Source organism: Triticum dicoccoides, chromosome 7A, assembly GCF_002162155.2.
Source record: "Triticum dicoccoides isolate Atlit2015 ecotype Zavitan chromosome 7A, WEW_v2.0, whole genome shotgun sequence".
NCBI lineage: Eukaryota > Viridiplantae > Streptophyta > Magnoliopsida > Poales > Poaceae > Triticum > Triticum dicoccoides.
The window spans coordinates 22,353,705-22,368,803 of record NC_041392.1 but is presented as its reverse complement, the minus strand read 5'-3'; the positions used below and the strand labels follow the sequence as shown (position 1 = coordinate 22,368,803).

Genomic DNA, 15,099 nt, shown 5'->3' with positions numbered 1-15,099 from the left:
TATTATGATCGGTTCTACTAGAAATTCTATTTATATATATGCATAACGTGTACAATATGTAGTATCGTCAAATACTAGCAAACGAAAAAGAATTAAATAGAAAACACAAAATTAAATAAAAAAATAAATCATAAACCCACCCCCCAACCTTTTAGTACCGGTTGGGGTCCCGAAGCTGGCTCGTGCCACGTGGTTACCCTTTAGCACCGGTTCGTGCTGAACCGGTACTAAAGGGGGGGTGGGGGTGGGGGCTTTAGTGCCCACAATTTAGTGCCGGTTACCGAACCGACACTAAAGGGCCTTACGAATCGGTGCTATTGCCTGGTTCTGCACTAGTGGACCACAAACGAGAGAAGGAGCGACCAGCCGAGAGAAGGAGCGACTAGCACCAGACCTCACGAGCAGCAGCAGCCGGAACAGCCGCCTATTCCACCATCACCAAAGAAAGCACACCGAGTCCCGGACCAGAATAACGAGCGCCCGGATCTTCACCAGCTGGACGAAAAGTACTCTGACAACCGCCAGCGAGACGAATCGAGCATGCAGGATCACTTTGAAACGGGGAGGGCACTGGAATGGCGGGTTGGGTAGAAGGGTTTATATGTTCGATGACTTCAAGTGAATGCGTAAAAAATAGGAGAAACTGGGTCAAGATGAGGAAAGACATTTTCCCCTATTTTTAAAGAAGAAAAATACATCCAACACACATCTTAGATCAGAATTTTTTAGGAAAACAATAGCTAGAATAAAAAAAGATAAGGTTAATCTAAGCGTGCCAATAACGAGGGCATGAGAACGGGTGCTACTTTATCTTACTTATACTGAGTTAGATGGCGAAATCACTTTGGGGAGTAATCCTTCCAAAGATCACTTCCATCTTCCCAAATTGCGACAAATCTTGAACCTGGAAGTTTTTGCTTTTCTCGTAGATCCGTTTATTCAAAACGTTTTATCCCTTAAACCGTGCGTCCAAATCTCGAACTATTTTCACCGTTGGATTTCTCGCGTCGAGATCTTTAAACTAGATCCCTTTTGGTGAATCTTTTTTATGAAAAAACTGGACGAAAAAACCCACCAGGAGCACATTTTTTCCCTTTTCGAAAGCCGCTTCTGAGAGGCATGTGCATGCCTCTCACGGAAGGAAGAAAAAAATAAGGAAAAACATGTTTTTTTGTTTTCGAGAGGCACGGCCGTGCCCCTCTCGCAAGAAACAAATGAAAATGCTTTTTTTCGTTTTCGAGAGGTACCTCTCGTGGAAGAAAAAAAATTATTTTTTTTCGTTTACGAGAGGCACGCAGAAGCAAAACCGTGTCTCTTGCGGATGCAAAAAAACATGTTTTTGATGCAAACAAATTATTCAAAACTTTTTTGTCTAAAAGCTAAGTAAGACCAATGGAAAATCAAAAACCAAAAAAAAACATCTAAAAAGCCAGAATCATGTGCGGAATAATAAAGAAACAATATCTGGAGCGAGCGTCCAGAACGCGACACGTGGCGACGGCTGACACCGAGCTTCCATCTCCACCGACAGTCCAATTTTGGGAGGGTTCCCATATTGGTTTTCCTTTCCTTTTAGGTTTTCGTTCCTGCTTTTCACTTTTTTATTTACTTTTGCATTTTCAAATTAACCGACATTTTTTGGATTTCACAAATATTTTTTAATTCACAATTTTATATATTTTATGAACCTTTTTCAACTTCACTAACATATTATCTAATTCATGAACTTTGTTTGAAGTTTACAAATAGTTTTTCAATTCATGGACTTTTCATTGAAATCATGAATATTTTCCAATTTCGCAAAAAAATGTTCAAATTAATTAACCAATTATCAAATCACAAACATTTCTTAATTTACAAACCCTTTTCAATTTCTTGAACATTTTGTAAATTTCATGAAATCTTTTTAATTGGCGCACATTTATTAATCAGGATTCTTTTGCGAATTCGTGAACATTCTATGAATTCGTGTAATTTTTTTTTAATATATTTTAATTCATGGACATGTGTTGAACTTGTGAACATTTATCATATTTCATAACATTCACTGAAATTCGTGAACAAATTTTAAATTCCAGACCTATTTTTAAATTTTGTAAAAAAAAGGAGTGATTGAGAAAAAGAAACCGAACAGGCAATGCTAGGACCCGCACTGGGCGTGCCCACTTAGCTGCAGCGCGTTGACCTTATGCGCCAAGTGGGGCCAGCCAGCACAGACACGGCCCACTCTCGTGAGTCGGGCTGAACAGTGCGGGTGCTCGCTCGGTTGTCCATGATTGTTGACCATGACCATTGACTTTTGAAAAAAAATACAGGTTAGGAAAATGTTCGCGCAATAGAAAAACCAATCTTAAATTTGAAAAATGTTCTTGAATTCGAAAAAAAATGTGACCGCCGCGAAGGCAAAGAATTGAGTAGATGGCCTGGCGGCTTGATCGCTGAACGATGGTCTCCGCGGCGAGATATCCAGGCTCCACCGGTGCAAGGCAAGCTGGAGGAGAAATGTCCTGGAGGTGCTGACATATACATGTTTCTGTAGGTGGCAAACTAGCAACACAAGCATCAGTACTCATTTACTCACAATTCCTCCGTCTGGTTTGCAAGTACTCGAGAGAGCAGTGATGGTTTCAGACATAAGCACGACAAGTGAAGCAGTCAGACGTACTACTTTCTGCCATTTGAAACCCAGATACAGTGGCGAACACTGCATTGCTTCACTTTTCTGTGATTTGAAACCCAGATACGGTGGCGAACACTGCATTTGTTTCTGCCATTTGTGATCTCAGGTTCCTTCGATTTATCGGCCCCCAGTTTGCAACCTCAAGTGATTTTCCTCCTCCTAAACCAAAGTGTACTGCATTAACATTGCTTCCTAAAAAGAACTACTGCAGTATCAACATCACTTGACATGCAGAGGCCATCATCATCTGTTGGGCAACAGAAAATAGCAGCTCTGGACATATCCACATAGAGCAAACCCTGACAAAGGCCAAGAACAGCATGAAAAACTAAAAGCGCCACCAATCAAGACATGGTTATTCGCAAGACTCAAGTTGCCTCCTAGTGACCATCTTTCCTGTTTACTAGAGAGGCATCCTGCATTTCCTCTTCTTCAACACAATCTGGCACTGGCGGCATGCCAAACAAAGACTACAATCTCCAGCAATGTGCACCAATAAGATCCAGATACATGCCCTACTATAAATAAGGCTGCATAAGAGAAAATATGAAAACAGACGGGCAGGTCATGTAAATCCAAGATATTTAGATGACATGCGGAAAATCAGCCCATCTGGGACGACAAATTCATTGTGCCCATGAAGGATGAACTTAGAGAAAGCATGGAGAAATGTGTGTTCACGATTTTCGAGTGAAAGATCTTATGTAAGAAGTAAGGAACATCAATGGAGTCTGTTTGGAAATTATGATAAACCAATGCAGTGGTAATGATCACTATAGCCTTGCACTCTGATCAAGCATCCTTATCTCACTACATGGACAGCACAGTGTACTGTTATGTCCACTCACAGACCCAAAACTTGGGATAGCAAATTGTAGAATTAAGCCACTCTTTGCAGATGCATAAATTTAACAATGGTTCACATGCATGCAAGAAATTAAAGGATAACTACAAGATAATCCATCCACCACTTATGCAAACAACGAGACGGGGAAACTGTCAAACTAACTTTCAAAAGCCAACACTAATATGAGAAAACATGCAGGCACCACTGCACCAACAGAGCTACGTACTAAGTACTGACATAATTCATCACACGGTATGCCTCCAAGTTGTTATGTTTCCGATTTATGAATAGCATCCAACATACTCAACCGTGCATTCTCAATGTGCCACATCGCCCGGGGCCACCCTTCTGCATACTTCAGAACTGGGTATGTGTCCCAACAATCTTGTTAGATGATCCTCACTCTTCAACTGCTGATGAATAAAGCGACACTTCCCGGAATATAAGCGGTGCCATAACCACCGACGTTAAAACCAACTAGTCTAGTCTAACCGGTGGCCAAGATTAACCGCTCGACACCAAATTAGTACTTGAGCCGTGCATGGTCAATTCAGATGTCAGAATCACATTTCTCTTTTAGAAAACGAAGCTAAACCACAGTCAGATTTCTAAGTCACCTGAGACCTGACAGCCCAGGCCCGGGCCCACGCCGCAAGCACATGCCAGATGCCACACTATTACTCCCTCCGTTCCATAATTCTTTGAACTAAAACCACGACAAAAAAATATTGAATGGAGGTAGTATATACTTCATGATAGATCTGATACAGGATACTTCAGAGTTAAAGATGCAGACTCACTTCTACTAAGGCTCTTAATAGAAAAATAGTACGAGAGGACGAAAGGTCCGACTTCTGCTCCACCTGGCCACCTCCTTTGCGCACCAGCCATGGTAAGTACTGTGAAGTTGAGGTGTTACAACGGATCATGTCATCGTACCAACCAAAATAAAAACAGAAAATGCTGCTTCTACATATATGAAAATGCCTACCAGCACGTCTCATGCTCTACATATTCAGATTCCAAATTAAACTGAACCTAATATGTCTAAATTTACAGGACATGCGTTTGTGTTGCAAATAATCCGCAGCAATACAAACAATGCAAATTTCGTCCACCTGATTTGCAACATAAGCATGAGAGAGAAAATGATAGTTTCACTTCTGTGATTACAGACCCAAATGCAGTGGCTCTTGTGGAATACGTACTATATTTCTGTGATCCTACCACTTAGTGGTTCAGTTGACAAGTTGTGTGCTGTATTAACATTGTTTTTCTGAAAAAAGACTATTGCAGTATAGCAATTAGCAAGTAGCATCACACTTGAAACATAGTACTAGTTCAGTCAGCCACTCTCATACAGAAGCCATCAACATCCATTAGGCCAAGAAAATAGCAGCTCTGGGCATGACCACATTAGAGTAGGTGTAGCACAAACAAAATTATCTAGATCAATTAAGAAATATCAGCGAGCCACTAGCTCTGGACACGCCATCGGCATCTGGCGCTCACCAAAGATACCCATTTTAGGAGATGAATTTAGAGACTAGATAAAAGTTGGGATAGCAAATTGTAGAATTAAGCCACTTCTTGCAGATGCATAAATTTAACAACGGTTCACATGGATGCAAGAAATTAATGTTTCCCTACAAGATAGTTAATTCACCCACTGACACGCGAACGACGCGGGGAAACTGCCAAACTAACAGACAAAAGCCAACACTAACATGAGAAATCATGCAGGCACCACTGCACCAAAAGGGCTACTAAGTAGTGAAATAGTTCATCACACCATATGCCTCCAAGTTGCCACGTTACTTGTTGATGAGTAGTAGCATCATGCATACTCGACCGTGCATTCTCAACGTGCCGCATCACCAGGGATCACCCTTTCTGCAAACACAGTTTTATCCATGTGATTCTTCAATGGATATGACATGATACTATATCATATAAATTGCCAATTAAGAAAGCATAAAAAATAGTAACCATCAATTATTACATTGGAATTCAAATTTGTTGAAGCAAATTTCAAACACAATTTTCAATCTGATTAGGCATCAATGTTTTGATGACTCCACTAACTGATAAATAGTTACCTAGCTAGCTAAGAGTTGCTCATGAATCATAAAAGAAGAAAGGCATATAGATACCTGGCGGATTGTAGAAGCTCATGTACGGAATCAAAGAATAGAAGTTTCGTCCCTTCATTAGCTCCTTACACTCTAGTGTCTTGAGATCAATCTGGTAGACGCCAAGATCCGTGTTCACGAAAATGATATCACCGCCCTCCACAGACCCAATCAGTATAGGTTCGCTCTTGGGATCTTCCATAGGGAGAAGGCACTTGAGATGCACGACTGTACCACGAGCCCATGAGGCACCTCCATCGGAATCTATTTTTCTGGACCAAACGTAGAGAATTAACCTGTCCAGATGTGCAAACCCCAAACTGCCATCCTTCATTGCCATGAGCATAGGGTCATGAAAAACAACAGACTCGGCAAGCGGCGCATCAATCAACGATAACGAATCAGAGCTCAAGCTGTACTTGAGAATTCCTACACGGGCATTATCATTTTCGTACCCAAGCAGGAAGTGAAGTGCGCCGTTGACGAGGACAGAGGGCATTGGCCGCATGAATGCATCAGCTGCTGCAACAAGATCAAGACCAGGGCACCGCTCATCCCACTCAGACCAAAAATCAGGGCACGGTTTGCTCCAGTCACCTGTGTCCGGCGAGGACACACACGCGACCGCAACGCACTCACCCTCTTCACTGTAGTTCAGGCCGACGCAGACCACTCTGAAGGGGGCCGCGTGACACGCGCGGTGGTCGCAGCCGCTCACGGCGCAGAGCACGGCGAGCTCGAAGCTATCGGGCAAGCAAGACCCGTCCAGCTCCCGAGTGCAGCCCGTCATGGGGTCCCAAACAAGGAGCACCGGGGTACAATAGTCATTGTTCCCAAGAAGAACACGGCCATGGCGGCAGTCCCGTGCATCAAAAGTTCAAAACGTTGGTGCGTGGGCTCGGTGAAATCCGGAATGCGCGCGCAGAACTTGGAGGTGGAGACGAGGCGTGGGGCGCCGGAGCCGTCGAGCCGCGAGTAGAGGAAGCCCAGCATCGGGGGAGCGCCGTGGAACTCGCGGTAGCGGCCGCGGAAGGCGGGGCCGGTGAGGAGGGCGAGCCAGGGCTTGCTGGCGAGGGAGGCCCGCACGAGCGCCGCGGGCTCGTCCGGCGGGAGGCGGAGGAAGACCTCCTCCACGAGCTCGTCCGGCAGCTGCGGCATGGTCGGCCGGCCGGTCGGTGGAGGCGAGGGAGGGTTCCGGGAGGGGAATAGTTTGGACCGGTGGGCGGGGATTGAGACGTGGGCAGTGGCTCTCTTGGGGTTCGAGTCAGACACTCAGCTAAGTAATGGCGGGCGGAGGAAGGAGGGGATCGGCGAGGACGGAGGGGATTGAGACGTGGGCAGTGCCTCTCTTCGGGTTCGAGTCAGACAATCAGCTAAGTAATGGCCGGCGAAGAGAGAGGGCGCCGCCGGGCAGGCGGAGGAAGGAGAGGATCGGGGAGGACGGAGACGGCCGGACGGCGGCTGGGGGAGAAAGTTTTGTTCTTTTTTCCAAGGGGAGGCTGTTGGAGAAAGTGAGATACGGGAGGGGTTAGGGCAACGTTTGGGCCAAGTGTGGGCTGCATTTGAGCCCAGTGTTCCCCAGTAGCTGTTAGCCCAAAAGGCGACCCTGGTAAGTAATATTTTATCAGTGCAAGCGTTTTTCTAAGGCCTGCTACCGATGAAAAAAAAAATTAGGTTTGAATACTTGTGTTTTCGTGGTGTTTAGTATTTTTTTTCTGTTAGAGTTATCGACCAATGTTTTATTGGGTTCATGGTACAATATTTGAAATTTCATGTAAAACCTTTGGCAATCTTTAATTTTAGTTCTCTATTTTTAGTGCAATATATGAAATTTCTATGTATTTAATGGAGGTAACTTATTTTTTGTTTTTTTACAAGTGTAAATAAATTGTAACAATAATGAAACTTGGCATAATGTCATGGTATGGCCCCTATAAGGTGTGGTAAAAATTTGAGAGAGCTACAAAAAAATTGTGCTGTGCTTCACTTACAAACCGAAGCATCTCTGAGAAAGAATCAGAGTTTCGAAGGGAAACTATGAGGTTTAAAAGCAAACAAGTTTTCAAAATCATACAAAGTAACCATACAAAGTGTCAAACTTTTACAGGAACTTCTGATGATTTACCTTTAATGTTGAAAAAAATGTACCATAACCCTAAACACAGAACACTAAAGTACTAACATTAAAATAATAATAAAAAATAGAGTACTGATGGCGGGGCCCAAAAGGGCACACCTCTATTAAATGATAGATTCAAATACCATTACCTCCCTTATATACCTAGAAATTCATTTAAAGCCCTAAAAATATCAAGGTAACTATATAAAGTGTCAAACTTTTACACGCTCTGATGATTTACCTTCAATGCAGAAAAATTTGGACCATAACTCTAAACACAAAACATTAAAACACTAACACTAAAAATTTGAAAAATAGTACCGGTGGTAGACACTACTATGGCCCGTGCTTCCTCTAATCCAGGAAGGTATTGGGCCCCGACTGTTTGTAGGCACGTAGCAATTTCACTCAAGAGGATCCTTCACTAGTAGGAGCTTTGAATTGCTAGCAATGATCAGTACATGCACACACACACACACACGCGCACAATATGGAACTTGCGTCGGCCCACATCAAAACTGGTAAGATTGTCAGTCTTACTAGCTTGCTAGTTACGAGGACTAAAACAACTTGTATTTGAAAGTAGTGATTGCAGCAAAAGAAATAAAAAAGCAAGGAATTGCAAAGAATGTTTGGTCGAGGTTGAAAGCAATGAAGAAGAATGGATTGGGACTAGAGTTTCACTGCTGAGCAAATTCAGTTGTCTATTGATTAAATTGCTATTTTGAATATGACTATACATGGCATAATTCTATATAGGCAACATGTCTAAATATTCAGACACCGTTATCCATCTCCATCTATAGCTAATGCTCTACGCCAAGACCGCTATCCAGCATGCATATCAAAAGTATTAAGTAAAATTAAATATTACAATAAGTGTGATGACATGATGTAGATACTATATTGTCTTCACCCTGCCTTGAAAGGACAACTACTCAACTATCTTTTTATCCTTAGTGACAGCAACACAATAAATCATTTTCCATTTTCTGTCACTACGGTTTATTACTTGCAAGACTGAATCCAATAACATACCCAACCCCCTTTTTGAGAAAATTAATTTAAACATGGCCAATGCAAGTGTAATTTTTTTGACAAGAGGATTATATTAATGTCAAGTAAATATCAATTACATCTAGCCTCTACACCAACTATTAAGTGTGCACGTGCTATGCACGTCACCATCAATTCAATCAAGTACTATATGTGATCATACCAAAAGAGTGGTTCATCCATCTAAAACAATAGTTTTTAGAGGAAGGTTTTCATTTATTGATCATCAAAATTACTTATCACATAGATAAGAAAAAGGCTGCCCGGTGCATGTAGCTCCCGATTGTGCAGGGTTAGGGGAATGATCCGACCATTTTGGGTCTTTTGTATGCAGTCTTCCCTGCAATTTTTGTAATAAATGAAAATAAAATAACTGAACCAATGAGTTCACAAAAATAAAATGACGTGTAGTAAGCTTCAGATTTCTTTTGACCCTAAAAAATTCAGTTTTTTTATTGTATGCTTCACACATTTAGTTTTTTTTTCTATTCGACGCAAGAAAAAAAATAAAAACTCCTAGTTGTTTTTTGAGATGCTTCAACTCATCACGCCACTAAACCAGACACACACGTAGCCCATGTTCGCGTAGCCCAACCCAACAGGCAAAAAAAAAGGCAGGCACCCATCTCTCGCATTCGTCCTCACCCGATCCACTTTCCTCCTCTAGTTCTCGATCAGGGTTGAGTTCTCGCCCTCTCTCAGATCGGATCGACGCAAGTTCGTCAGCGTTTATATTCAAAACACCACCGGCAGCAATAACCAGCATTGCCGCCTCCTTGACTACCACCTCCGCCACCCTCGTCTGCAGCGCCTTCCCTCCCGGGCTGTACTGCTATGGGCGAATCCTATCTCGCCACCGGTCTACACCTCTGGGCGAGAAGCCGCTGCTCGCCCTTCGGTCGGCTGCTCAGGGACAACGCCCCCCTCACGTGGACTTGGACGACAACCGAGGGTCATGTGACCTCTCCGTGTGAGGCATGGTATTGTTCTGAAAGTAATTTAACATTCTGAATTTCAGGTTGTTAAAGGTTGCAGGAACTGTTTGCACTTTTTACTACCGCGTCGCGCCACCTGCCATCCCGAAGCCAAGCAGAGCGCAAGAAGTAGTACCTCTGGCTGGCTCATTATGAAGCACCTTGAGTGTGGAGATCGGACCACCACACTGTCGGATGATACAGCAGAGGGCAAGGGGTTTTGAAGCTTACAGAGTTACAGAAGTGCTCCTTATAGCTGAAGTTTTAACGTTTCTTTTGTGTGCGTGGGTTGTTTCTGCGTCATGTGGAGAATTACTCCAAATATGCAATGAAAGAGAACTGTCATATGCACTACTCGCAATGAAGAAAATGGTAATAATTTACAAGTGTGGTTGATGAGTCATTAACGTCATCCTACTCTGTAATGTGCACTGGAAATACCAGTGATTCTGCCTATACGTGCAATGTGCTTGGTGTGTATTGTTCATATTCAGTGAAACATGACACAAGAAAGTTTGCCCAGTTTGGGATTTCACTCACATAAAGTAGTTTGACCAGCATGGCAATGCCACTCAATAATAAGAGCAGAAGGTTAACTAATTTTTTACACAAAGGAGAAAGCTTTACTACAACACACTGCTAAACATATTACAATCTTCAAAGACAATCCACCTGGTGCCATCAGGGATGCCATCTAGTACAAGAAAAAAAATGGCACATACAGAGCTAAACTATTCCTAGCTCCAAAAAGCACGAAAAAGTGTCAAGTGCTATTTAGGAAGAACCTATTGCTTTGCATTGGTTCACGTTACCCTCACCAAGATTCCGGCTACACTAAAGATCATACTGTACAGGTTCACACACGCTGCATCATTTATTATCCTAAAAATACATCTCTTCCTGCAAATCCATGGTTCACACACGCCCAAGTACCTGAAGCGCCACCCAGTCCAAGATCAGCTACTCTGCAATTTGCAAAAACATTCAAAAGTAATATCATGTTAAAAAATTGAATGGAAAATGAATAGAATGCTTCCTCCTAGTCCAAAGTTAAATGGTGATCAACATACCTATGCACGTTAACAATAGGGTGTAATGAAACAAAGAAAACCATGCTCGTGTACTTGGAGCACTTTGTGGATTTAACATAACAAAACATCCTTATAGACAATATTTTTTGTACTTTTCCCGGATGGGTCGATGTCCTTGCTTGGCTTGGCAAGTATTCTTGTTGTATGCCTTGATACTCCTCTAGACAAAGCAACATACAGTTGGCCATGAGAGAACACAGGTTCTGGAAGGTAGATGCCAACATTTGGAATGGTTTGACCCTATGCTTTATTGATTGTCATTGCAAAGCTAAGGCGGATAGGATTGCTTTCTTTTAAACTTAAAGGGAAGCACATCATCTTCAGAGGGGTAGAGAGGAATTCGGGGAAGAAATACTCGCTTTCCAGCATGGTGTCCTCCTATAATTTCTGCATCAATAGCATTATCTTGAAATGCCTTAATAATAAGCCTCGTGCCGTTGCATAGCCCATTAGATGGATCCAAATTGCGAATCAATATCATAGGACAATTGATCTTCAATCTGAGTACATGTGGAGGCAGGCCATTAGGTGTGAGAGAATTCAAGAATTCAGGTGGGTAGTGATTTTGTGTGTCATCCACTGCTGAATCAAAGCTATAGTAGACTTTTTCTTCCCCGGGAAACCGCTTTATAAGCATCCCGTTTAATTCATCGACATACTCATTTTTAGTGGAAAGAATAGCACGGGAACTAATATAAGAAGTTAATCCTCCATTCTGGTAAAGTGAAGGAAAGACATCATCGATTAAGTTGTTGATGGAGGTTTTTGAATCTGTATATCTCACAACTATTTCTTCTGGTAGACGCACATAATCTTCACCAATCGATTCTTCAGTGCCATTTCCAATTCTCATAAGAAAATCTGAGAACCATGGATCAGACTGTGCTCTCATATTGTGGCGGAGTTTTATTTGTTTTATATCCTTCCAGAGATAAGACTTTTGGAGTGTAGCATTTATAATCTGCGCTTTAGTGCCATGCCTAACAACATGAAGGACTTGTCTGAAATCTCCTCCAAACACTACTACTTTTCCTCCAAATGGTGATGTACAACCTGTAATATCCTGGAGGAATCTATCAAGTGCCTCGACAGCTTGTCATTTTGTCATAACAACTTCATCCCAAACTATTAGAGATGCTCTTCGAAGTAATTCTGCAGTCCCACTTTGCTTACTAAAGTTGCAAACAATATCTTCTTGAATATTTATTGGTACTTTAAATCTGGAATGAGCAGTTCTACCACCAGGCAAAATAGAAGCTGCAATACCAGACGTTGCTGTTGCGATGGCTATTAGTCCCATAGAGCGCACTTTAGCCAATAAAGCTTTATATAAATATGTCTTTCCTGTACCTCCTGGACCATCGATAAAGAATACTTTACACTTGTTGTGCAATACATGGTCCATTATCTCATCAAAAGCAAGTCGTTGCTCACTATTTAGGCTTGTGTACAACTCTAAGTCCTCTTTAGCAACTGTAATAGATAGTTCCTCGGATAATTCTCTCCTATTTAAGCTCTCCAAATCATCAGTATCCACTAATTCTAGAAGGTCAAATATCCTGATGTCCTTCCCCATAGAATATAGCAAATCACCAATATCTCTAAGGACCATTTGTTCAATTGATTCATTAGTTATGCCCTCTTTTTGAAAATCATCACACATCGCCTCAAAGTGTTTTTCCCATAATGCACGAACATTTGTCACCTCACAGAAAACCAAAATGGTTGCAAAGAGTCTTCTAAGTGCAGATGGCATCTGAAATGTTGCAGCTTCAGTGAGACAGTCAGAAATACTTTCATCTGCTTCAGTAAGGCCTCTCTTTTCTGCAGCCTCTCTGAATGTTGAGAAAACAATACCTCCAACAGTACGCAAATCCTCAAATGGCGTAGGCCCCCTCACATGATTTAGCAACACTCTCAAGTAATAACGCTCTCCTTCTGCGGGGTGAGCAGCCACAAGCCTACCTACTTGAGTTCTCTTCAGACGACGTTTCCATCTCTTATGGGCTTTGTCCCATACATAGAACTCGGGGAATTCCTTATATAAAAAATTTCTAGCATAATTATCAATTGTATTCATCCCGAAAAACTCAGTAAGCATGGTCTTAGAAGATGATTCCCGCCTTATCACACTCTCTAAGTTATCAGAACCCTTATAACACAACACATGCATGTTTGGCAAATGCACCTGTAATTGTAAAACAAAAGGATGCATCTCACTGAGATTGAAGGAATAAATCCTCCATATTGCCTACGGAGGTGATATAAATCTTGCATCTCTATACTCACGAATTTCATCAATAACTACATCTCCTGCAGCGTGTACGATAAAAGAGGCACGGTCATGACCCTTATAGATGTACTTGAATAAATATTTTACAGCCTTGATGCTGGAGCAAACTTCAAGATTTATATGGCAATTGTATCTCATAAGTAGGTACGGATTGTATGGCACAACCCATCTATTATCCAAAAGAGCACCCCTGATATGAACTCGATGACCATCATCCCTACGTCTATAGACTGGATATGAGTCCTCTCCCTGGAATGTAGCCTCTGAAAATGGACGGGGATAATGGTATCTACACTTTCCATCTTGCATGCAGAGGTTTTTACTGTTGAGAACACCACATGGTCCACGGAGCATGTGTTTAATAACTAAATCATGTAACAAAGGGTACTTATCTCTATCAGGGATCTCAGCTGAAATAATCTGATCATACTGGTCAGGGTTATTTAGTTTGTAAGATGACTTTAGAATTATTAAAAAATGTGCGTGTGGTAGCCCTCTCTTCTGAAACTCAATCACATGAACATGAGCGGCAACTTCACCAAAAAAATTCTTCTTGAATATAAGGTCCTTAAGATCCTCTAGTTTAGCCTTAAAGACTCGTGCCACTAAATCTGGTTGATCTTGTGGTAACTGGCCTGGTTCCAACTCTTTTATTATCTCTTCCCAATTTGGATTGCATGTCATTGTAAGAAATATATCTGGTTTTCCAAATCGTTGGACCAAAGCCATGGTGTCTAGATACCTCCGACGCATGTCCCGTGGACCCCCAATCAAAGTGGGAGGAAGCACAATGCGCTTGCCTATCATGCATGCACGTCTCTCGCCAGCTACAACACTATCAACCAGTCCTTGATACAAATCTGCTCGTATGAGTCTCTGATTTGATGGCTTCAAATAAAATGCTAATCTTATGGATTCAATCTTAATGTACATATCAACAATATATTTTTGCGTAAGTCGCTTTCCATAGAGTAAGACATTAAATTCCCCATCCCGAATTTGCAGTTTATAACAATAACATTCCCTTGGTGAAACACATGGACCAAAATTGCAATCCTGCCCTATATATAGGGAAAAAAGAATATTTATCATAAGAAAATGCATGATAGGGAAAATGCATTTTACCTTCTTAATTATCATAAGAAAATGCATTTTACCTTCTTATGATAGGGAATATTTATCTTAAGAAAATACATTATTTTAAAACATTAATTTTAGAATGACTACTCGATTATCATAAGAAATGCATTTTACCTTCTTCGCTCAATTCTTTTTCTTCATGACTAATATTAATAACAGAATGTGCTCCCACTTTTGGAATACTCAAGTTCCACCCAACTTCCCCGTTAGGGAAAAATAGTGGGTAAGATAGTGGATCATAACAACCATGGTACCCTCTTATGTATTGTGGATTATCTGATTTTCCATATATCATAATGCTCCTGTCAAAATGGCATTGGGGGTCATTTCCCTCTACCCAGATTGCTGCTACTTGTGACGCGGTAGGTGCATTATATACCCGCTGATCTAAAGAAATGCTTGTGTTCAGCTCAATTTTGTACTCATCAAGACTTGACACTGAACCAAGGCTTCGAAATGTTTGGGCGTATGGATTTGATGAAAGTATACGCACCCATTTTTTAATAAGAGCCCTATCAAGATTAGGCGAGTGACAAAACCTATGCTGCAAATCTGCATCTGTGTCATAAAAGTATAACTGTAAATGCTTGGGCCCATCTTCCATTGGAACCAATTGGTCGATTCGGTGATAAATTTGTCCTTGTGCTCGGAAAGTGTATACACCAGACCTTTTATTGCAATATCGTTGGTCCAAAATAACACCAAGTGAGGTAAAAGAGAAGTGAGAATTGAAGTACCGTATGTTATCTTGGAAGTACTTTGCTTCT

The 15,099-nt window shown here is 41.7% G+C and overlaps 1 protein-coding gene across 1 annotated transcript; it reads right to left on the bottom strand.

The window, feature by feature from the left end:
* Positions 1-5,115: 5,115 nt before the first annotated feature.
* LOC119332689 lies at positions 5,116-7,123 on the bottom strand. Its single transcript, XM_037605845.1, has 2 exons — positions 5,681-7,123; positions 5,116-5,420 (listed from the first exon to the last, which is right to left on the bottom strand). The coding sequence occupies exons 1-2, from the start codon at positions 6,447-6,449 to the stop codon at positions 5,389-5,391; spliced, it is 801 nt and encodes a 266-aa protein (XP_037461742.1). The 5' UTR covers positions 6,450-7,123; the 3' UTR covers positions 5,116-5,388.
* Positions 7,124-15,099: the final 7,976 nt, after the last annotated feature.